The sequence below is a fragment of the Triticum aestivum genome, chromosome 2A (assembly GCF_018294505.1).
Source record: "Triticum aestivum cultivar Chinese Spring chromosome 2A, IWGSC CS RefSeq v2.1, whole genome shotgun sequence".
NCBI classification, from domain to species: Eukaryota; Viridiplantae; Streptophyta; class Magnoliopsida; order Poales; family Poaceae; genus Triticum; species Triticum aestivum.
Genome location: NC_057797.1, coordinates 373,161,226 through 373,185,094, shown reverse-complemented (window position 1 = coordinate 373,185,094; position 23,869 = coordinate 373,161,226). Strand labels below are relative to the sequence as shown.

Genomic DNA, 23,869 nt, shown 5'->3' with positions numbered 1-23,869 from the left:
CTATTGATGATAGCTTTCCTGATGAACAATTAAATGTCATAAATTCTTCTCACACTGCTCCATGGTATGCTAATTATGCTAATTACATTGTTGCTAAATTTATACCACCTAGTTTCACATACTAGCAAAAGAAAAAGTTCTTCTATGATTTGAGACATTACTTTTGGGATGACCCACATCTTTATAAAGGAGTAGATGGTGTTATTAGACGTTGTGTACCTGAGCATGAACAGGAACAGATCCTACGCAAGTGTCACTCCGAAGCTTATGGAGGACACCACGCTGGAGACAGAACTACACATAAGGTATTGCAATCCGGTTTTTATTGGCCTACTCGCTTCAAGGATGCCTGTAAGTTTGTCTTGTCTTGTGATGAATGTCAAAGAATTGGTAATATTAGTAGACATCAAGAAATGCCTATGAATTATTCACTTATTATTGAACCATTTAATGTTTGGGGCTTTGATTATATGGGACCTTTTCCTGCCTCCAATGGATATACACATATTTTAGTTGTTGTTGATTACGTTACTAAGTGGGTAGAAGCTATTCCAACTAGTAGTGCTTAAATAAGTTGTTTTTCCAAGGTTTGGAGTCCCTAGATATTTAATGACTGGTGGTGGTTCACATTTTATTCATGGTGCTTTCCAAAAAATGCTTGCTAAATATGATGTTAATCATAGAATTGCAACTCCTTATCACCCACAGTCTAGCGGTCAAGTAGAATTGAGTAATAGAGAACTCAAAATAATTTTGCAAAAGACTGTTAATAGATCTAGAAAGAATTGGTTGAAGAAACTTGATGATGCATTATGGTCCTATAGAACTGCATATAAAACTCCTATGGGTATGTCTCCGTATAAAATGGTTTATGGAAAAGCATGTCACTTACCTCTAGAACTAGAACATAAGGCTTATTGGGCTATTAAAGAGCTCAATTATGATTTCAAGCTTGCCGGTGAGAAGAGGTTATTTGACATTAGCTCTCTTGATGAATGGAGAACCCAAGCCTATGAGAATGCCAAATTATTTAAAGAAAAAGTTAAAAGATGGCATGACAAAAGAATACAAAAGCGTGAGTTTAATGTAGGTGATTATGTATTGCTATACAACTCTTGTTTAAGATTTTTTGCAGGAAAACTTCTCTCTAAATGGGAAGGTCCTTACGTTATCGAGGAGGTCTATCGTTCTGGTGCCATAAAAATCAACAATTTCGAAGGCACAAATCCGAAGGTGGTGAACGGTCAAAGAATTAAACAATCTATCTCAGGTAATCCTATAAATGTTGAAACCAATGTTATTGAAACCATAACCCCGAAGGAATACATAAGGGACACTTTCCAGAACTTTTCAGACTTCGGAAAGGAATAGGTATGTGGTACGGTAAGTAAACCGACTCCAAAACAGTTCTAATGGCAATTTTCTTCCGTTTTGGAATATTTAGAAAAATAGAAAAATAAGAAGCAGTCCGGGAAGGACATGAGTGCTCCACGAGGGCGGAGGAAGCGCCCCCTACCTCGTGGGCACCTCGTGTGCTCTCCGGACTCCATTTCCGTACACGACACGTATTTTGGTCGGTAAAAATTCATTATATAATCCCCCGGAGGTTTTGACTCCCGTATCACGCAAAAATCTCCTGTCTTTTTTCGAGCTGTTTTTCTAACAGATCCAGGTCGTCATGTCGTCTTCAAGTGCCCCCAAGGACCAGTTCTTCGAGAAGGTCATCAACCCCTACCTCACGGAGGTGCTGCAAGACCCTCAAACCATTGAGATGCGTGAGGGGTGGTTGCACATCCACGATGTTGAGGGAGCAAGGAAGACCGGAAGCACGGAGGCAAGGCTCGAGGCATTGGAGCAAGAAGTTTTCAAGTGTCAGGAGATGGTGGAGCGTGGACTCGATTCCAATCAAATTATGATCGCGGAGTTCACCAACAACCACAAGCTGGACGTCAAGGACATTGGGGAGGCCATCTTCAAGCTTCATGAGAAAATCGAGCACCTCCAAGCCCAGATTTATGACCTGCAAAATCAAAACTGTGAGTATGAATATAGATTCAAGAGGATGAGTTTGGCTGCAGATTTGAGGTTTTAGGAGACTCGGTCATCCTTCTATGATGGTGAGCCTATGCCTTGGAAGAAAGACGACAAGCCTACGCCATCAGCAAAACCATCAACTTCTTCACCAACAAAGGAGACATAACCACATGGGTATGGGCACTCCCCTTGGAAACTGCCAAGCTTGGGGGAGTGCCCCAGTATCGTATCACCATCACTTTTATCTTTACCGTTTTTCTTAGTTCGATCCTTTTGGTAATATCCTGATCTAGTAGTATAAAGCTTTTAGTATGATCTAGTTGTGAGTTTTGCTTCATGATCCTTCTATGTAATCGAGTCCGTGAGCTATATATAAAAAAGATTAGTGTTGAGTCAAGGGCTTGATTATTTTGCCATGATGTTGAGTGAATAAAAGAAAAGAGAAAGAATAAAAAGGAGATAAAAGAGATCATATGAATCTTATGGAGAGTAATGAGCTCACATAGAAAAAGTATGATGAATAAAAGTTGTTGAGAGTTGACAAACATAGTTTTGGTCATGGTTGCAATTAATAGGAAGTAATAAAGAAAGAGAGGTCTTCACATATAAATATACAATCTTGGACATCTTTTATGATTGTGAGCACTCATTAAAATATGACATGCTAAAGAGTTGACGTTGGACAAGGAAGACAACATAATGGGTTATGTTTTCTTGCATCTAAGATAAATTATATTGTCTTGGGTCATCCAACATGATTGAGCTTGCCTTTCCCCCTCATGCTAGCCAAATTCATTGCACCAAGTAGAGATACTACTTGTGCTTCCAAACATCCCTAAACCCAGTTTTGCCATGAGAGTCCACCATACCTACCTATGGATTGAGTAAGATCCTCCATGTAAGTTGTCATCGGTACAAGCAATAAAAATTGCTCTCTAAATATGTATGACTTAGTAGTGTGCGAGAAAATAAGCTTTATACGATTGTGTGATATGGAAGAAATAAAAGCGACGGACTGCATAATAAAGGTCCATATCACAAGTGGCAATATAAAGTGATGTTCTTTCGCATTAAGATTTTGTGCATCCAACCATAAAAGCGCTGGACAACCCCTGCTTCCCTCTGCGAAGGGCCTATCTTTTACCTTTATCTCCTACCTTACATAAGAGTCATGGTGATCTTCACCCTTCCTTTTTACATTTTATCTTTTGGCAAGCACAACATGTTGGAAAGATCCTGGTATATATGGCTAATTGGATGTGAGTTTTCATGGACTATTATTGTTAACATTACCCTTAAGGTAAAACATTGGGAGGCAAAATTATAAGCCCCTATCTTTCTCTGTGTCTGATTAAAACTCCATACCCATAAGTATTGCGTGAGTGTTAGAAATTGTGAAAGACTATATGATAGTTGAGTATGTGGACTTGCTGAAAAGCTCTTATATATTGACTCTTTCCTATGTTATGATAAATTGCAATTGCTCCAATGACTGAGATTATAGTTTGTTAGTTTTCAATGAAGTTTATGATTCAAGCTTGAAATTGTGATTGAATTGTTACTCTAGCATAAGAGATCATATGACAAGAATTATATAAGTTGATGTTCTAAGAATGATCATGATGCCCTCATGTCCGTATTTTATTTTTTATCGACACCTCTATCTCTAAACATGTGGACATATTTTTCGATTCCAGCTTCCGCTTGAGGACAAGCGAGGTCTAAGCTTGGGGGAGTTGATACGTCCATTTTGCATCATGCTTTTATATCAATATTTATTGCATTATGGGCTATTATTACACATTATGTCGCAATACTTATGCCTATTCTCTCTTATTTTATAAGGTTGACATAAAGAGGGAGAATGTCGGCAGCTGGGATTCTGGGCTGGGAAAGGAGCAAATATTAGAGACCTATTCTGCACAGCTCCAAAAGTCCTGAAACTTCATGGAAGTCATTTTCAGAATATATAAAAAATACCGAGCGCAAGAAGTTCACCAGGGGGGCCACACCCTGCCCACGAGGGTGGGGGCGTGCCCTACCCCCTGGGCGCGCCCCCTACCTCGTGGGCCCCCTGGTGGCCCTCCGATGGCCATCTTCTGCTATATGGAGTCTTTCGATGAGGAAAAAATCATAAGCCATCTTTTCGGACGAGACTCCGCCGCCACGAGGCGGAACCAATCTAGGGCTCTGGCAGAGCTGTTCTTCCGGGGAAACTTCCCTCCGGGAGGGGGAAATCATCGCCATCGTCATCACCAACGCTCCTCTCATCGGGAGAGGGCAATATCCATCAACATCTTCACCAGCACCATCTCCTCTCAAAACCCTAGTTCGTCTCTTGTATCCAATTCTTGTCTCCAAGTCTATGATTGTTACCTGTGGGTTGCTAGTAGTGTTAATTACTCCTTGTAGTTGATGCTAGTTGGTTTATTTGGTGGAAGATCATATGTTTAGATCCTATATGCACATTAATATCCCTCTGATTATGAACATGAATATGCTTTGTGAGTAGTTACGTTTGTTCCTGAGGACATGGGAGAAGTCTTTCTATTAGTAGTGATGTGAATTTGGTATTCATTCGATATTTTGATGAGATGTATGTTGTCTCTCCTCTAGTGGTGTTATGTGAACGTCGCCTACATGACAGTTCACCATTATTTGGGTCTAGAGGAAGGCATTGGGAAGTAATAAGTAGATGATGGGTTGCTAGAGTGACAGAAGTTTAAACCCTAGTTTATGCGTTGCTTCGTAAGGTGCTGATTTGGAGCCATATGTTTCATGCTATGGTTAGGTTTACCTTAATACGTTGTAGTTGTGGATGCTTGCAATAGAGGTTAATCATAAGTGGGATGCTTGTCCAAGAAAGGACGGTACCCAAGCACCGGTCCACCCACATACCAAATTATCAAAGTACTGAACGCGAATCATATGAACGTGATGAAAACTAGCTTGATGATATTCCCATGTGTCCTCGGGAGTGCTTTTCTCTATATAAGAGTTTGTCCAAGCTTGTCCTTTGCTACAAAAAGGATTGGGCCACCTTGCTGCACTTTATTTACTCTTGTTACTTGTTACTCGTTACAAATTATCCTATCACAAAACTATCTGTTACCTATTATTTCAGTGCTTGCAGAGAATACCTTGCTGAAAACCGCTTGTCATTTCCTTCTGCTCCTCGTTGGGTTCGACACTCTTACTTATCGAAAGGACTACGATAGATCCCCTATACTTGTAGGTCATCAGCGTAGTTCGGGACGTCAGTTAAGTCCTCAATTGTAGCGACTAGGTGAGTGGTGGGTGGGATGTAAATTTCCCTAGTATCGGCTTTATATTCGATCGTATCATAGACCGAGGGTGAGTTCACTAGATTCTAAATCCGGTCTAGCATCTCGTTTATCTGCGGGAGATCTCTCGGACCCATGGCCTGTCTGTAAGCCAGGACGAAATGAAATATGCTCCGTTGGTTGCTTGATGCTGCCTCATAGTCCTGGCTTGACTCGAGGTCAAGATCTGATGAGACAGCACTCGGATCAATGGGTAACAAGAGACGGGGGAGACATTAGTTTAACCAAGTTCGGGCCCTTTCGAGGAGGTAAAACCCTATGTCATGTTTTGATTGTATTAATGATGATGTATCGAGTACATGCTTGATCTACCCTGAGATCGTATGTTGAGTTCTAACCCTAAGGTAGGTAAATTGTGATTATCTCTCTACGGACTAAAACCCCTCAGCTTATATAGGTACTGGGTATCTGGGGTTACACATGGTCAGTTGCCAACTAGGGATAAACATGCCAACAGGCGAAGTAGTCCTTGAAGTACATGCCAAGTCTTTGGGCGAGTCCATCTTGGTCATGTCTAAGGTCGAGGCTTCTATAGTCCTCCCTTGTGACGTCAATGAGACATAAGCTCGACCCATGGACTGTGGGCCAACTAGGTTGGTACCCCCTTGTCCACGACACCAGCATGAAACCCTTGGAAAAAGGCTCCTCGTGAATGTGCGGCCTGAAGCATGCCTGGCCGGTAGAACTTTCCCCCTTCAAGGCCAGGGATTGTGCCAGCCGCTCGACACATTGGCGAGCGTCTTACTCGTCATGAGGGACCCACGGCCCTAGCCGCTCACTTAACACAGGGCGCGCAGTCGGCCCTGCGAATGCCGGCTTGCCCCAACGTGCAGGTGGGGGCTGCCGTGCCGGCTAGTGGCGTGCTTTGCCAGCCGACTCGTTCACTCGGCTGTTGACAGTCGGCGGTCGCGGATACCTTTGCTCTGATTGCCCCGCAGCTGGCTTCTTGTTGCCATTCAATGAAGATGCTTGTTGTGCCGGCTGAGGACCCTCAGCCGCCCGCTGGTCGGCCAGCTCCAGAAGAGGGGTCCCAGAGCGAGAAGCGGACGGCTGTTCAGGAAATACCGATTGTGCCTACTGCTGGTTCACGGCAGCCAGAAGATCGAGGACACGCTGCTGCTGCAGCAGCAGCTCCTCGCCTTCATGTGTTCCAGCTTGGCTGCAGATGTCTCTTCCGCCCTCATGTTCTTGACGGCGGAGTTGTAGGTGGGTCGGGCTGCACCCAACATCTGGCTAATAGTCGTGCCCTAGCGTTGCACCTCCTCTAGCCGGCTGGGCCCCTCGCCAGTCAGGGTGAAGCCGTGGGCGGAGTTGTACTCACGCAGTATGGACTCCAGCCGGCACTACGTGGTAGCAAGCCAAATGGCCTCATCGAGCAGGCGCTTTCCCTTCTCCTCAAGCTCGGTCGCGACAATGTTGGTGTCCATGCCGATTGCAGTGGGTGCGTGCAGGCTCAAGAACATTGTGCGGAGCAGGTTTTCCTGGCAGGCATGAGCAGCCGTCACCGCAGTAGTGCTGAAGCAGGTGGTCAACACCTCAATGTGGGTGGAGAGGTAAAGAACTTCATGGGAGATGCCATAGCTATCCAAGATAGGTGGGTCAGTGAAGGTGAGCACCTCGCAAGGGTACTCGTCAGAGACGACCGCGGCATAGACGCGGTGGTCAGCGAAAGGGGTGATGGAGCCGCCCATAGGTAAGTCGGCGTCTGTTAAATGTGTCGCACTATTGTTGACGCAGTCAAGTGCACCAAACGTAATGACCAGGCCATGCGCAACATGCTCGCCGGAGGGAATGTAGGGTCTTGTCCGGAACATTATTTTGGCCAATGCCGCGTCAGACCCCATGGTGGGCGCCAACTGTCGTGGTATTCTCATGGCAGATGCCATGGGATGGCTTATCTCGTGTGGTTAGGGTCGATCAGCGCCCACGGCGTCCTGATGCGCGATTAGGCACGTGCACTGATGTACACAGAGACATAGCTAGGTTCATTGCCCTCTGATGGAGGTAACAACCCTAGTCCTACAAGGATCACTATGATCTACACGGGGTGTACATGGTTGCTCCAAGAGTTGTATTAGTGGAGGAAGAAGAGAGCTCCATCTCTGCTCTCTGCCTCGAGTGTGTGGGAGTGTGGAAAGAATGAGCCGCCCCCCTTATGGGACTGCTGGGATGTCTTATACTTGGGTCTCCCAGGTTACAAAATGGTTAAGAAAGAGGGGTGGGCCCCTGGTGCCAGCGTCTCTGGCCTCTAGTGGGGCCCATCAGCTGTGGGGTCATGTTGGTCGTAGGGCCCGCCGGCTGCATGATATTGTTGCTCGTAGGTCACGGCATGACGGAGTGGTTGACAGTATGCCTTTACAGTGTCGGGCCGCGTTGACGTAGGCAACCCCGGTCAGCGGTACGGGTGACACTGTAGCCATGCTCTCCATGACGTGGTGGGTGTCTTGTTATACGCTTGGATTTGTGTGCGCTGAGCCCGCTAGCTGCCGGCTGCGGCCAGCCAGCCCAAGCCGACATCAAGCGGGGGGAGCCAGTTGGAGGGCCAGTCAATTTGAGGGACCTGAGCCATCCCGATACTTTGAAATGTTAACTTCTTTCCTTGAGCCTACCCGGGGGTCATCCCGTGACAACTTGAGCAATTGTATTCCATAGATTATATGAATACAAAAAGGACATAGGGTTTTAAGCTAGCATGACGGCCTGAACCTGTATAAAATCCGTTGTGTCCATGTTTCCTTGTGTTCCCTTCATAGTGGACTGACTAGGCGTTTAGCCCCTGGCCGAACCCACAAATACAAGGTATCCTTGATCCCCGGTGTCTGGAGAACACATTCTGACACAAGCCATGGCCGGAGAGGCGGTCGCCACATTGGAGGCCATTGCCCCAGTTGGAGGAGCTTGGACCCGGTGGGTTTCTTTCATCCCCGAAGTTTTCTTCGACGCGGGCGGTGGCGCGTGGGTGGTTTCCCGTGGCAACAAGCCGGCGCCGGTGGCCGGTCGGGTGTGGGAAGGGACCGGGCTATCCATTCTGGCCAGAGAGACGGTCATCGATGGTGGCAACGGGGCGTGGTGGTTGTGGCAGCGGGAGACAGGACAGCGCGGTGGTGGGAGAAAGAGGCTTCCACTTTCACTCAGCCGCAACGGGAGTGAGCATATTTAGGGTGATTGGAAGTGATTTTGGACTGCGGATGATGATTTTACTCCTTTATAGATTTTAGTACTTCGGCTAGGTGCGCCGTAAGGGAAGAAAACTGAAATTATCATCCCTTACGCTCAGATAGGGGATCGGTTAGAAATGCCCTAATGGATTTTGTTTGATGTATGGACCATAATTTCTTAAGTCTTTGAAACATGAAGAACGAACATTCTACAAGCTATGTTTTTTCAGCGTGTGCAGTTTAGCAAAATGTCCAGCATCAATTAATTTTTTTAGTCGGTAGTTTATGTATGGAGTGAGATGAATATTAGGGGTCGACAGACACAAAGTCTTAGAATGGTCGCCGATGTTAGATAAATATGAGACTGCTTGTGAATAGACAAACCGGTTGTCAACCAATTAGCTGGCTCACTACAAGATATAGGGCACCAGAGCCTTAATGCTAGCCGGGAACTCCTCGAACTTGGATTCTTACCATCTTTGGGTGGCGAAGCTTCGCCGACGAGGTAGCCTGCCATGCCAGAGGCCATTGCGAGCGCATAAACAGTCTGCGAGATCATCGCGAACCCGAAGAATCCGGTGATCTCGAAGAGGTAGTGCGGGCAGGTGATGAACTCGAAGAGCCCGCCTTTGGGGATCTTGTACCCTGTATCGTTGTCACCTCCCTTCCTAAGTTGCGAGATGAGGTAGTGGTGGTAGAAGTTGCCGGCGATGCCAACGGCCAAGAGGAGGACGCCTGGGTAGAGGAGGTCCGTTGTATGGTCAGGGAGTTCGACGGCGAGGTGTCGCGCGTAGATCATGGTGATGGCGCTGAGCAGGTAGCTGGAGGAGATGGTGAGCGCCGTGTTGAGTAGCATGTTTCTACTGTACCCGTGGATGAAGAGTACCTTGTAAAAGAGCAAATTAAGTAGTGGTTTGAACTAAAACCAGGAAACTTATTTTGAAATGGAGGAAGTACTAGATTGTAATGGAACAATATTCATGCCTCTATTGGAACACGATTTGTTTTCAATAAACCTATAAAAAATTGGAGATCATCAAATTATTGTGAAGTTTAGTCCTCAGGTTTTTCTTTTAGGTTTCAACTACCATTGAACCTTGTTGAAAACACAGAGATTTCTCTTCCTTGATTTCTCTTCCCATTTTTCAGTCAAATGAGAGAAAATATTCAACTCTAATTCAAATAAAGTTTGACGAAATAAGTTTGCATTTTGTTTAAATTTGACTCAAATTCATGTGTCACCACAATCGATTAACCGAAATGCACTAAAATTCCTGATTTTCTTGTCAATTTCATCCAAGATGTGAACCCCACTTCTATAACATGTCTCGGTCAGGGGAAAAACATGGTTGAAGTACATGATTTCCGATACTTTTTGTGGCACCTAAAGACCAGTTCTTCGTTAGTACTCTCTTTGTTCAGAACTATTTGTTGGAGAAATGGATATATCTAGACGTATTTTAATTCTATATACATCTATTTTTGTCTAGTTCTCCGACGAGTATTTCGGGACGGAGAGAGTATTTTTTTTTCCCGAGTAAATCTTGAACAAGACTTTTACCTTGAGGACACGCTTGAGGAAGTGGACGGCGAGCGCGGCGGCGAGGAGCTCCGCGCGCAGCCCTTCCACGGCACCCGGCACGACGAAGGACGCCGCGGCGGCGACTAGCGGCGGCGTGTAGGCCACCAGCATCCCGTCATGGTCCGACAGCTGCGCGCCACCGGTGCCTCACTTCTTTTGCTGCTGTCCAGACATGACGGGCCAGAACTTGGAGTAGGTCGTTAGTCGTCCCGCCTAGCTTCTAACACCCCAGTGCTGGCCACCATGGGCAGGCACCTGCGCTCGCCCAACCTCCCGCCCGCCCTGGCAATCGGCCGGCGCCGCCTGCCAGGCTGGTGGACGCCTCACCACCGGAGAGGGCACGGCCAGTTCAAATATCGGCGGAGGTTCGGTAGCCCGCGCATTCTGCTGGTCGTGATGGCGTCACAGTGGGGACAGGGAATGACACCTAAAGTGTGATCGGGTTGGTACAAGGGGCCCCGTCAGCGGGCAAGTGCATGGAGACCAGTGTGGAAGACAAGCGGGCTCTGGCTGAAAGCGGTGTGGGCCCAGAGTCCAGCCGTGGCTCGGCTTCTCCCCGTGCTGGCCAAGTGGAGGTGGGGCCTCCCGCCTCGGTGACGCTGCCGCGGTGGCATGGTTCCCACGCGCAGCAGGAGGAGGCCAGTGATCATGCCGCCTCGGATCTGGCACGATCGGCCCTGGCGTTCCGCGTCTGGACAATTCAGAGCATGCTTGGATACGTTTTAGTCCCATGACTAAAAGTAGTGGGACTAAAACTTGCTAGTCTCACCCATGTTTGGATCCAAATACTAAAGAGACTAAAATCTAGTTATTGAGCATTTATTATCCTCCAAACCCTCCAATCCAGAACTAAGGAGAGGAATTAAATGAGGAGAGAGAGAGCTAATACATATTTTAGTAGGTTTCCCATGACTAAAAGATTTTAGCCTCAAGACTAGTCCTAGCCTCTCTTTAGTCAGGGGTGCTTGGAACTTTAGCCTCTAAAAGAGACTATTTTTAGTCAGACTAAAAATAGTCCCTTGTATCCAAGCACCCTCTCAGTTGTCCACATCCGCGGGGGCCCGCCATATGCAATCTCTTGTATCACCACAGGACGACGCGGATTGGGCATTGGACATGCAGCAAATGGAAACTGAGCATGCAGAGCCAGCAGATCCTGTGCACGAAGACCATCCCGGATTGGGGGAGGGACCGGATCCCATGCAGCTCTCGCCTCCCTCGTCCAATTGCCAGTGTAGCTCGGAGGCAGCCACCACCACGCATTGTATGGGACAAGTGCATGAGTTGGACACTTTCCTGGTCAGCCTCTCTGAGGAGGTTCGGTCCCTAACACACAATGGGAGGGGGCCCACTCACAGCAGGAGTCCCAAATGGCTGCATGCGCACGCCTTGATGCATTATGCGCTCAAGTCCAGAGGGCGCTTTCTCCCATCCTACAAAATCCAGCAACTCGTGCCCCCCCTCCCCCGACGAAGCTTCCGCGGCAGCGGAGGCAGGTGGGTCTGTCTACACCCAGGCGAAGCGTGTGCTTGGCAAGAAGAAGGGCCCATGGCTCGGCGGCAAGCAAGCAACAGCAAGTGATCATCCACAATCTCTGATTAGCCCACGAAGGAGATACAATTGGCGATGAGGCGCTGCAAGCATACATCCGCCTGTTCGAGCAGCCGCTGAATGATACCCACATCGTTGCCATACTAGCGCTCTTTGGTTGGGAGCCGTCGGCCCTCCCGATGCAGGACGAGGTAGAAGGAGCGAGGGTTTAACACCCTTTCCTCTGGTTGTTTTTGCGGGTTGTTTCTATGGCCGAACAACCGATAAAAATGCTGTTGTGGAATGTCCATGGGCTCAACTTGCCGGCGAGGCGGCACGCTATCTTCCAAGTGGTGGCCTCGGTTGACCCTAGCATCGTGTGCTTCCAAGAAACTAAGTTGGAGGTTGTAACGCTTGAGGTTGTCAAACAATGCCTCGGTAGTAAATTTGAGAGTTTTTACTACCTCCCGGCGATTGGGACATGCGGCGGCATTTTGTTAGCTTGGGACCCGCTTGCGGTTACATTGTCCAACCCCCACCTTTCGGAAAACACGTTGTCCGCCCTTGTGCAGCCCTTGGGAGCACCAGTGTGGTGGCTAATGGGTGTGTATGGACCATCTTCGGAGGATGTGGCCAAAGTAGAATTCATGAGGGAATTGGTGGAGGTCCAGGAGCTTTTGGCTAGCTCGTGGTTGTTGGTTGGCGACTTCAATCTTCTAGTCAACCCGGAGGATAAGAACAACGACTCTGTCAACCGCCACATGATCAGCCGTTTTAGGTCCAAGCTTAATAAGCTGGAGCTCAAGGAGATATACTTGAATGGGAGACGCTATACGTGGTCCAACGAGAGGTCCAGGGCGACATTGGAAAGGATTGATCATGTGTTCGGGACGAATTGTTGGGAGGATTTATACCCTTCTAGCTTCCTAATGGCGGTGAGCTCAGCAGCCTCAGACCACTTCCCACTTTTGGTGGACATGCACGCTGACTTCCAATATGGGAAACGCTTCAAGTTCGAAGCCTTCTGGCCCAAGGACCCGGGTTTCATGGAAACGGCGCAGGAGGCGTGGCACTCCACATCATCGGAGGGCAACCCCTACATGGTGTTGAACAATAAATTGCGGGCCACCGCAAAGCACCTCCAAAGGTGGAATGACAAGTGGATTGGCAATATACTTATGCAGATTGCCATTGGCCTAGAGTTGATATTGGTTAAGCTAAACAACAACTTGGAGAGTTGGAAGATAAAACTTACCTAATTTAGTTTGTTTCAAAGGGATATCCTTGTGTTGTGTGTTAGTTGAAGAAAGATGATATCTTCATCGATTGGTCCCTGTGATCAGTTGTTGGACCTATTGTCTTATCAAAACTTGATTTGAGTATGGGCTATCACCAAATCAAATCAGTACCAACGATGTTCATAATGTTGTCTCACTCGTGGTTGATTCCTCGAGCCTACACCATTATATCTTTTGGTCCAAACAATGCTATCACCTGGTTCACATAGTTGTGGAACTTCATCATTGGGAAGCCTCGATGGATTGTTGTTGAGCCCATCAGCAGCATTTTGTCTCCCCCATGATTCATGTTGAACATCAACCTAGTGTTGAAAACTTTGTAAGCAATGCATTCGTGTTTCGTTCATGAAGCTTATGCTTGGATGGAAGAAGTGACTTCCTTGAATTCATGTGCATTTGGTGCAAGCTGCCGCCGTGAGTTCGAGAAACATTGTTTTTGTTTCCTTTGGAATCATCCCAAGTTAGATATGCAAGTGCGAAGGTATTATATGGTTTGGTAGATTAATTACCTCCACTCCATATGTATTCCCTAGCACACCAAGCCACTGATTGATTTGCTCAAGGAGAAGAAGTTCCTTCTTAAGAATCATGACTTATGCTAGGACTTCATTACCCTCGATGATGGTTCCCAACCTGAACTCGGTAGTGTTATATCATGAGACTACTACGTGGTCATGCTTGTCTGGGACAGCGTGTTCACATGTGTGTAGAAGAACTAGCTCATGTTTTGGAGCTTGCTATCGTAGTTCATTTCCCGAGAATCTCGCAACGTTATCTCGTCGATTTGTGTTGCAACTCTTCTTTTCAAACATGTTGAGTCTGAAGTATCCTGTTACTAACCAGATCTGAATCCCGGGCAGATATGATGGTTGGGACGTCCCCAAGAATTATAATATTGGTCTCTTTGTAACCCGCTAAAGTGGATGTCGTGGCCAACACACCCAGTCGGAAGATCTATTATTGTAGTATCCTGATTGATAAAGTAGGTCACCTCCCCATAAGCATTCCGTAGGATTTACTTCCGAAGTTATTCCTTATGGATTCTTGTGTTCCCGAAATCCGACCTTTTACTTGATGTTCTAGATACCAAACAATATCAATAAATGGGCTACGCTAGCACACCAAGGAGAACATTAGAAGCGGAGTGCTAAATGTCTCTCGGTCGATCCTCCAGATTTTGATCCCTTGGCCTCGCTAAGGTGAATTCTGAGAAAGTGTTACCTTTCTTTGCATCTGCATCCTCCACCATTATTCATCATGGTAGTATGTTGTGTTGCCAGGATCCTTGACACGAATATTGGTAAAACTTGTTGAATATGGGAATGCTCAAGGTCTTAAGAGCATGCACAATCACTAGGATTTATCGTCGGCATTAATTGGGATCCACTCTTAGTTTCCTTGGTTATGCTATAACCTTTCCAATAGTGGAATCTCTCTCTACTGTTGGGTTCTCCCCAGTTACTAGAATCATTCCCAGCATTTGCATTTTGTTCTCAGCTTGCATCGCCATTGTTTCATCCTACTATGGACTAGCCTTCTCAGTAATTACTGATCAGGATCATCTTCAAAGTGGTCCTACAACGGGTTCCATCCATTTCCGATGATAAGCAAAAATCATCCCTTGTGTTGTCTTCAACAAGGTAGTCAACATCATCCATTCTAGTCCGGGTATGCCATCCCTTCGTACTCTGCCAATCGATTGTTGTGATTTGCCTTAGGCTGGTATAAAGAGTTCCAATGATCTCCATATCACAAGTAATTCTTTTTGCCACTTAAGGGAATAATTCTACGAGTCACCTTCCCTAAGGCACCCCGTCATGGAATCATGGTAATTTTTCCTTGCTACTTTGAAACCCTCGTCAAATTGTTTCTTCCGTCCCTCCTGATGCATGTTTTGCCTCTCAGCTCCAGAGATGTTTCTATGTCCCATTCTGTGAGTTGATCTTGTGATCATTAAGATGATCCTAAGTTGCTCGAACCTCACGAAGATTGATTCTTTTAAAATTCTTCCTTTCTACTCGTTGTCATGTTGGATGTAGTTCTCAAAGCAAGACTTCGCGATCAAGGTGATGCAGTGAATCAACACCCTCGAGAAAGACATCTGGATCGTGAAGATTGTGTTAGCTTGTGTCCCTCTGTCTTCTTACCTGACGACTTGAATCTCCGGACGAGATTCTTGTTTAGTGGGGGTGAGTTGTCACAGCCCTAGAATACCTGAGTGAAATAGTTGCAACTGCACTCATGCATCATGTCTAAAATTTCTGACAGTTGAATTAAGGTTTGTTGAAACCCTCAGAATTCAGTTAAAAAATAACCAACTTTAAAATCTTCTCAAATGAGTCCAAGAAAATGTTCCTATTATTCTATAAAAATATTAGCAAGAGGTAAAATTCAAACCAATATTTTTAGGAGCCCAGAAACATTTATTTTGGCCATTTGAATTAATCCAATAATTATTTTCTTTGGATTTATATTTAATATATATTAAATATAACTCCAATAATTCTAGAAGTTTGTGAGTGGCTTTGTGTATATATTAGCAAGCCATAATAACCTACAGAATTTATTAAAATGATTTAGTAGCTAAACTAAATCAGAATAGAGGAAATGAAATAGAAAAAGAAATACAGGAAAAGAGAGAGAGAGAGTTAGTACCTGGCCTCACCTATGCAGCCCACCTGGTTGGCCCAGCCAACTGGCCCAGTCCACCACCGCAGCCCCCTCTGTCGCCTTCCTCCTCGCGCCAGTAGGCACGGGCGTGTGCCGCGGTGCTCTAGCATGCGAGCGGCCACCGACGGCCACCTCCTACTTCTGCCGACGCCCTGGACGACTCCAGACGACGCCACGCACCCCCCTGGAATCCTCTCGACCTCTTCCCGTGCTTCTCCCCTCCTCTGTCTTTCTCACGCGCAGCCGCCCGAACATGTCGTCGCGCCGCTCGCCGTTCCCGCGGCTACCGGCCACCCCACGCCTCACCGACGCGCCTAGAAGCTCCGCCACCTCGTCCTCGACCCCCTTGCTGAGCTACACAATGCCGGATGCCTCAAAGCGCCGCCCCCGACGCCATCTTCTTCCTCGGGTCGCTGAGATTGCCTCCGCCGCCCCGCTCGCTTCGGACCTCCTCCGAGCTCGCTGTAGCCTCTGCTGCAACCGCTGTGAGCTCACGGACCGAACCCCTCTCTCCCCGCGCTCTTTTGCTCTCTCTAGACCGTGCTACCACCAGAGCCGAGCGCTCCTCGCCGCCGTTCATGTCGCTACCGTGGCCACGGCCGTGCAAGCTTGCACCCGAGCTCACCACTGCACTCAGTACATCCCCACAAGTCGAACACGGCCACCCGCTGCTCCTCATGTCGCCTGTAACGCCATTTCGAGCAACGACCGAACTCCGGCGGCCGCAAAAGAGCTCGCCGCCGTCAGCTCCGGCCACCCCAGTTGCTGCCGCTTGTTGCTTTGGATGCGCCACACTCCCAGGAGCCCGTAGGAGCAAACTGCGCATCGAATGGTGCCCCGTAGCGAGTGCATGGTGCACCTCCGCCGTCGGCCGTGGTCGTCGCCGGTGAAACTCCGGTGGCTGACGCGGCACGATTAGTTGGGTGTTAATCGTCTTTAGTTAGTGACATGTGTCGCTGACGGATGGGCCCCATGCCCTAATTAACCTCAGGTTTTATTTCCTGCTTAGTTTAGATTAACCTAGCGGGACCCACGCGTCAGAGTTGACCCTGCGGATGTGGTCGTTGACCTGGCCCATCGGTCAGCGAGCTAAACAACCCGGTGGCGCCGACGTGTGGCCCCCACACGTTAGGTTTGACCTGGACCGTGCCCCGTTGACCTGCTGACGCAATGCTGAAGTCATGCTGACGCGGTAAATAGTTTCTGTATTTAAGATAATTCAGAAATTCCAGAAAATTGCCTAAACTTCTAAAAATCATAGAAAATCAACTGTAACTCCAAATGAAAAGATTAATATATGAAAATGATCAGAAAAATCCAATCTATCCATCTGTACCATTTTCATGCATGTTTAAACAACTTAACCTTGTTGTTTAGATCAAAACATGATTATGCACTTTATAAGTTCTTAGTTTGAATTTGAATTTGAACCTTTGGTTCAAATCAACTCAAACCTTTATGTTCTTAGCTGCATTAGCTCAAATCATAGCATATTGACATGTCATGATCATGCATCATATTATGCATTGCATTGATTGTGTTCTTTCTATGTTTGCCGGTGATTGTTTCCCCTCAGTAGACGTATGTTCCGATGATGAGTTCGATGACAGCGATGAAGAGCTATATCATCTTCAGAAGTGCCAGGCAAGCAAAACCCCCTTGTTCATTCTGATACAATCCTACTCTCTTGCTCCTGGTCTCTTTTACTGTATTAGTACAATAACGATTCAACTGTTACATGCTGCAGTAGTTGAACCCCTTTTCCTCTACATGACCTGTCATTGCCATAGTAAATAGATGAAACCCACTAGCATGAGTAGGAGTTGTTTGAGCCCTGATGTGCCTACTCATTCATGCTTGTTTGTCATGCCTGCTACTGCTTAGAGTTGAGTCATGTCTGATTCATCGGGGATGGATTGGAATGGTGATGAACATGTCCTACTGCGTGTGAGCTAAGTGTGTGAACACGATTTGGTAAAGGTATCGATGAGAGGCCATGTAAGAGTACATGGTGGGTTGTTTCATTGGAACCGTCCTTAAGCACCGAGATCTGTATGTGTGATTTAAGAACCAGCTACTACCATGCATTGGGCCCGAAACCAATGGACCCTCTCGGCTTCTTAACCACCCTAGTCTTCTGTCCAGGAGTTGCAACTAGTTTCTGGTGTTTATAGGATATGTGTTGGTGGCCGTGCATAGCGCTGACCCTAAGGGTGGGCTATGATGCGGTAGATACACCGTGGTCGGGTATGTCGGGCGCCCGTTTTGGTGTCTCGGAACCCTGAACACATCGTTCGGGGCCGTAAGTCGAAACCTCGGCCGGACTCCCTGCGGATGGAACCTGGATAGGCGATAAACCTGGACTAGAGACTTGCGTGTTTAGGTAGGCCGTGGCCGACACCCTCATTGGGCTTCCGCTTGAATGTTGCCGAGTACATCTCGTGTAAACGGCAGTAAGTTGTGAGAGCGTGTATGAAGAAGTACACCCCTGTAGGGTTAACATCATCTATTTGAATAGTCGCGTCCGCGGTAAAGGACTACTTGGTTGCCTATACAATTCATAGACAAGTGAAAGTGGATACTCTAAAATGCGCAAGATAAGCGTGAGTGCTAGGGATGGCGTTCTAATAGGGAGACGGGAGCGGATCCATAGTGGTGTATTGTTATGGTGAATATGTGGACTCGTGTGCGCCACCTCAAAAGAGTTTAGGATAGCCACCGAGTCAAAACTGGCTTGCTGCAGTTAAACCCCACCATCCCTTTGTTGATAATGATGCATATGTAGTTAGTTCTGATGTAAGTCTTGCCGAGTACATTTGTACTCACGTTTGCTTAATTTATGTTTTGCAGAGAGACTTCAGTCTCGCTAGCAGTTCCGTGTGGTCTTCGACGTTTAGCTTGTTACCTCAACTACGATCTTGTGCCCTCGGCAGGGTCTTGTAGATAGTCAGGCCTCTCAGCCCTTTTTCATTTGTACTTGTCTGTACTCAGACAAGTTAAGCTTCTGCATATGCTTGTTGCTTGTATGCTCTGTATGTTGGGTCATGAGAACCATGTTTGTAATATCTGGCTCTTCGAAGCCTAATGAATAAATACTTGAGTTGTAGAGTTTTGCTGTGATGTCATGTTGTATTTACACATATCGGGCATATTATGTGTATGATTGAAATGCTTGGTATGTGTGGGCTCCGACAACCTAGTTGTTTATCCTTGGTAGCCTCTCTTATGGGGAAATATAGTCTGGTGCTTCCACTGAGCCTTGGTAGTCCGCTACAGCCCGGTTTACCGGAGTCCTGCTAGCCCAGTTACTACTGCTCCGGAACACTTAGACTGGCCGGCATGTGATCCACTTCGTTCATGTGTATGTCCCTTCGGGGAAATGTCACGCGGTGACTTCCGGAGTCCTGCTAGCCTGCTACAGCCCGAGTTTCCGGAGTCCTGTTAGCCCAGGTGCTACAGCCCGGATTCACACCCTGATGACCGACACGTTCGATGCTGGTTCATGTATGCCTGTCCCCGTAAGCTTGCGCCACTTTGGGTTCACGACTAGTCATGTCGACGTGATTTCTCTGTCATATGGATGCTAGCGACACTATCATATACGTGAGCCAAAAGGCGCAAACGGTCCCGGGCCATGGTAAGGCGACACCCATGAGAATACCGTGCGTGAGGCTGCAAAGTGATATGAGGTGTTACAGGCTAGATCGACGTGACTTAGAATCGGGGTCCTGACACTCATTTGGCTCCTAGACTCGGGACATCAGCCCCGATATGGCCTACGAGGCTCTGGTGGATTACCTGGAGGTATGGCAGCGACTGTAAGGGGTCCAGCTTCAGGAGCACGTCCCCGACGCCATTTCTTGGGCCTGGGAACCGAACGGACAGTTCTCGATCCGATCTGCTTATGTTGCATGGTTCGTTGGTAGGGAGGTGGCACCGACGACGGACTTTTCCTAGTGATCTCGGGCTCCTCTGAAGTGACGCTTCTTCACCTGGTTGGCTATGAGAAATAGGTGCTGGACTTTGGACAGACTGGCCAGTCGCAGCCTCCCGTACTAGGATGGCTGCCCGTTCTGTGACCAGGAAGTTGAAACTATTGATCACATCTTTCTGATGTGCGTGTTCGCTAGAACGGTTTGGAGAACTCTGTGCTCGGCCTTAGGGAAGCCGCAGTGGTCCCCAATGGCCCAAGACACCCTAAAGGATTGGTGTGTAGCGAGAACGTCAGGCGTTCGTAAGCCGATGGAGTTACGGGCGCTTCATACCCTAGGGCTTTGGGAGTTGTGGAAGCACATGAATGCAATTGTTTCGACGGCGCTTCTCCATCACTACAGCTGGTAGTCGGGCGCATCGTCACGGAAGGCAAGGCTTGGCAGCAGGCGAGCTTATTGAAGGGCGAAGTGGATAGCATGCCCGAACTTCTGGTAGGGTGGGTAGGTAGTGAGTAATCCCAATCACCGCGTTTGTAGGCGGAACGGTGGATTGTAAATTTAGTGTTGTTGTTACTGTAGCGTTTAACACTCTGTAACATTAATGGCGGTTGAGGCTCCCCCTCTCTTTTATAAAAGATGATACGCACACTCGTGCGTATTCGAGAAGAACTTGGAGTAGGCCATGTGCTGGCCGCGGAGCTCGGAGAGGCCCACGGACGCCAGTGACGCGAACGACACCACCGACATCGCCGTCACGATGGCCGACGCCGGCGGCGGGTACAGCAGCGACGGCCACATCTCTCTCTCTCTCTTGTCCACTTGGCCTTGGTGTAGGAGCTAGCACTGGATCGACCCTTTTATTTAAAAAATGATTTTCGGTGTGTTCAGATTTTCTTTTCGGTGTGTTGAGATGGGAGCATGTTGAGGGGAGCAGGCGCGCCTCTCGTTTCCATCTAACTCTCGCACACCATCGGATGGCCCGGGCCCGGAGGCCCACATATGCTCTTGACTCATCAATTCGCAACCACCGCTTCGACCTCCATGTCGTCAGCGTGGCGGCGCTCGGTGAGGCGCCGCGCGCCCGTGAGCGACCGGGAGGTGGGCCGGCGGGAGCTGGGTCGTAGGGTGGAGGAGCTGGAGGAGGCGGTCGAGGGGCTTCGTGGGGAGAAGAATGCGGCGGAGACAGACGAAGCGGCGCTGTGCGCTGAGCTGAACGCGGAGCGCGGTGCGGCGGAGTCCGCGGCGCGCGAGACCATGTTGATGATCGAGCGGCTGCAGCGGGAGAAGGCGGCCGCTCTCCTGGAAGCGCGTCAGTTCCGCCGACTGGCCGAGGGACGCGTCGAGCGCGACCGGCAGCTCCACAACGAGCTCGCGTCGCTATCAGCCCTCGCCGGCGGTTACCTCGCCCTCCTTCACGCCCACGGCATCCGCCCCGCCGACGAGAACTGTTACCACGAGGAGGAGCGTCCCGGGGAACACATCGAACCGGAGGTCTACAGGGAGCAGGGGCGGAGCCCATTGGGCCGACCCGTATGCACAGGAATACGGGTGAAAAAAATCGCTAGCAGTACCTATTAAGTAATAAGGCCCAGTGCATCAGGGTGGCCCAAGAGCTGTGCATCAGGGTCAGCCCGTTTCAGCCAGGCCGCCGCACTGGCCCAACGCAGGAGGACACACGTGCGGGCCTGTACGCACGCCGGTTCGCTTGCGGATCCATCTCTCTCACGTACTCCAGTAGTTTTCTCTGGAAAAAAAGATCTCTTCACGTAGTTTTTTTTCCCACTAACAAGACTAATCGATCCATGATGGATTTATGTGGACGCGTACCATACACCATACGCCCCCTGCGTATCGCCATCCCGTACACATGCGGGAGATCGGCAGCGGCAGCGCGCCGGCGGCCGGACGCCACACAGGCTGGGTCCTCACACGGTGACGACGCGACGCACGCGAGCGACGCTGCAAGCCATTGGCCGGTCCGGCTCTCGGTAATTTTCGCATCCTTTCCAAATTCCAATCTTGAGTCTTTGTCTCTGTGTGCGTCCATATAGGATAGATTACAAAAGGCCACAATTGTGGTTGCGCCTTCGTCTTGCTTTTCCTAATTTTGTTTACAAACTGCAACAATCATGTATAAAATTGTAGCAAATACAATAAATGACTATGTTATAGCAAAAACATGGGGCATTTTCTAGGGTTATAACTTTTAATTAGATTATATTTTTTGTCTATAGAAGTCTTCATGTCTCATTTGTAATTTGTATTTGTCAAATACAATACCATGCCTAAGTTTCTCTCAAAAGAAAAGCAGCAATATGTCCCAGAAGACATAAATTGGGAAGAGGAGGTTCAATATGATCCGGGCAATCACCTCAATGATGATAGTTTGAGTGATGATGTTATTTTTATGTGGAGAAGGAAGAAATGAAAAAGGTCACCAATACTTAAGTGGTTGAGTATTTCATGGCTTGGAGGAATAGAACCTACTAAAGGTAATTGCCATCTAAGTACTTTCATTTGGGCATTTTATTATGTTCTTCTGAACCATGTAGTCCAACGCTGTATTTTGGAATTTGGAAATGCATGTCCTTTTCAAGTAATTGTGTCCATTGTTTTATCATTATAGTAAACATTTGATGGCTACCTTTTTATTTTTACAAATCGCCTTCTATTATATCCAATAATGTGTGCTAGAACCTATGCCACACACCGTTAGTCAATACATCCTTGCTTGAAAATTTTATGCCTTGTTAAAGTGGTGCATCGGGTAACATTTGCTCCAGCTCCGCCCCTGACAGGGAGAGTAGCGGCGCCGGCGGCGAGAGTGGCATGAATGTCATGGTGATCAAGAAGTCGGTCCCGCCGCCTCCTGCGGAGGAGTTGGAGTACACGAAAGACATGGGGTGCGCGGCCGCGACGAAGGCTGTGGCTGTGGAGTACACGGAAGAGGAGCGCGTGGATGGTGCTCTGGAGCTGTACGCGAGGGTGGAGGCGCTGGAGGCGGACAGGGCGGCCACGCGGAGGGGGGTGGCGGCGCTGCGAGCCGAGCCAGCGCGAGTGGTGCTAGCAAGGGAGATGGCACGGCGCCTGTGCCGTGAATCCGCGGCCGTCACGATGGTGCAGAAGCCGCGTTTCTCCGTGGTCGCCATTTGCAAGGTACTTACTTACTAGCAGCGTGCATGTATCTGTTCCACGACTCAGTCTTTCTCTGACGCTATTAATATATCTCCAGTTCACAAAGTTTATTTTGTAGTAACTTCAAATTCATTTAATTTGTACAGTGTTTCTTCTCCATGATCCTAAAGAGCAAGAGATGTTTTACGGCCAGGTCCGCACAACTGGCGCTTATGTCTTTGAGTGGCAGTTTTCTCGCCATGGAACCTGGGCGAACGTTCCCTGAATCTCTCTCTCTTTTTTCTGGCAGAAAGTTCCCTGTATCACTCAGGCTGACGTTTGGCCTGTCGTCGGCGCTCGGCATGCTTCTGCTTCTGGAGAGATTCACCGCTGCACTGCACCGCCGCCGGCGATCACTGTTGGACTCATAGCAGCTGTCGATAGGTGGCTTGAATCTTTGCATAGCTTTGTCTAGTTTTTTTCCTTCAGAACATCAGGTGTCCACTGACCAGACCACACGCTCTTTTCATGACGTAACGAACTCTCCTTGCATGTTGGTTGTGAAGCTTTCTATCACGGAAGGATGTACTAACAAGAATGAGACGTCTGAAACAAGCGTGGGCTCAGCACGTCTTTTTTCACATCGCGGAAATGACCAAAGTAGTAAGCCGCGTTTATGTATAGGACGGCCGTACGTGTGTGCATATGCATGCTGCCTGCAAAATTAATTCGCACCGTTTGTTTTGGGTGGGTCAAAGGTACGCGTGTGCGTGTGCTGTGTCTCATGCATCCTCCATCATAACTCACGCCATAGGCTCCCATGACGCCACGTCTCGTGGGCAACCACCAGAGCATAAACCAACGGCCTGAGTACCAAGGAGATGCGCTTTAAATAATAGGGACTCCGGCTCCATTCATAAAATGAAATCACAATAGTTTACACATCAGCTCACTGAGAGAAACATTTTAAAAATGATTCTAAAAATAAAAATAATAGCAGGTCTCGCATAACTATGTTCGAAAAGACATCAAAGGAGACAAGAGAGGTGGGTTGTGTGGCTCAAAAGCATACCGGTGGAAGTGGTCATGGTTGACATTCCTGAGTGGTTTGCTACAGCACCAGTGTGTGACCCACTGTCTGAGCTAGCCTGAGAGCTCCGATGAGATCCATTATCCTCTACAAAAGTGTTATCACCCTTTTCAGCGT

General features: G+C 48.1%; 1 protein-coding gene and 1 pseudogene across 4 annotated transcripts; one reads left to right on the top strand and one right to left on the bottom strand.

Annotated features, from left to right (window-relative positions):
* Window positions 1-8,946: 8,946 nt before the first annotated feature.
* LOC123191674 (3-oxo-5-alpha-steroid 4-dehydrogenase 1-like) lies at window positions 8,947-20,591 on the bottom strand (annotated as a pseudogene).
* LOC123185285 (uncharacterized) lies at window positions 20,489-23,343 on the top strand. 4 transcript variants are annotated; one of them, XM_044597210.1, is made up of 4 exons: window positions 20,489-21,536; window positions 21,860-22,040; window positions 22,347-22,704; window positions 22,830-23,343. In XM_044597210.1, exons 3-4 carry the CDS (start codon window positions 22,378-22,380, stop codon window positions 23,091-23,093), a joined length of 591 nt encoding a protein of 196 aa, XP_044453145.1. In that variant the 5' UTR covers window positions 20,489-21,536; window positions 21,860-22,040; window positions 22,347-22,377; the 3' UTR covers window positions 23,094-23,343. The 4 variants fall into 4 exon arrangements, with proteins under 4 accessions (XP_044453145.1, XP_044453143.1, XP_044453144.1 ...); XM_044597211.1 differs by having other exon boundaries at window positions 20,495-22,040; window positions 22,830-22,876; window positions 22,973-23,274; XM_044597208.1 differs by lacking the exon at window positions 21,860-22,040.
* The last annotated feature ends 526 nt before the right edge of the window (window positions 23,344-23,869 follow it).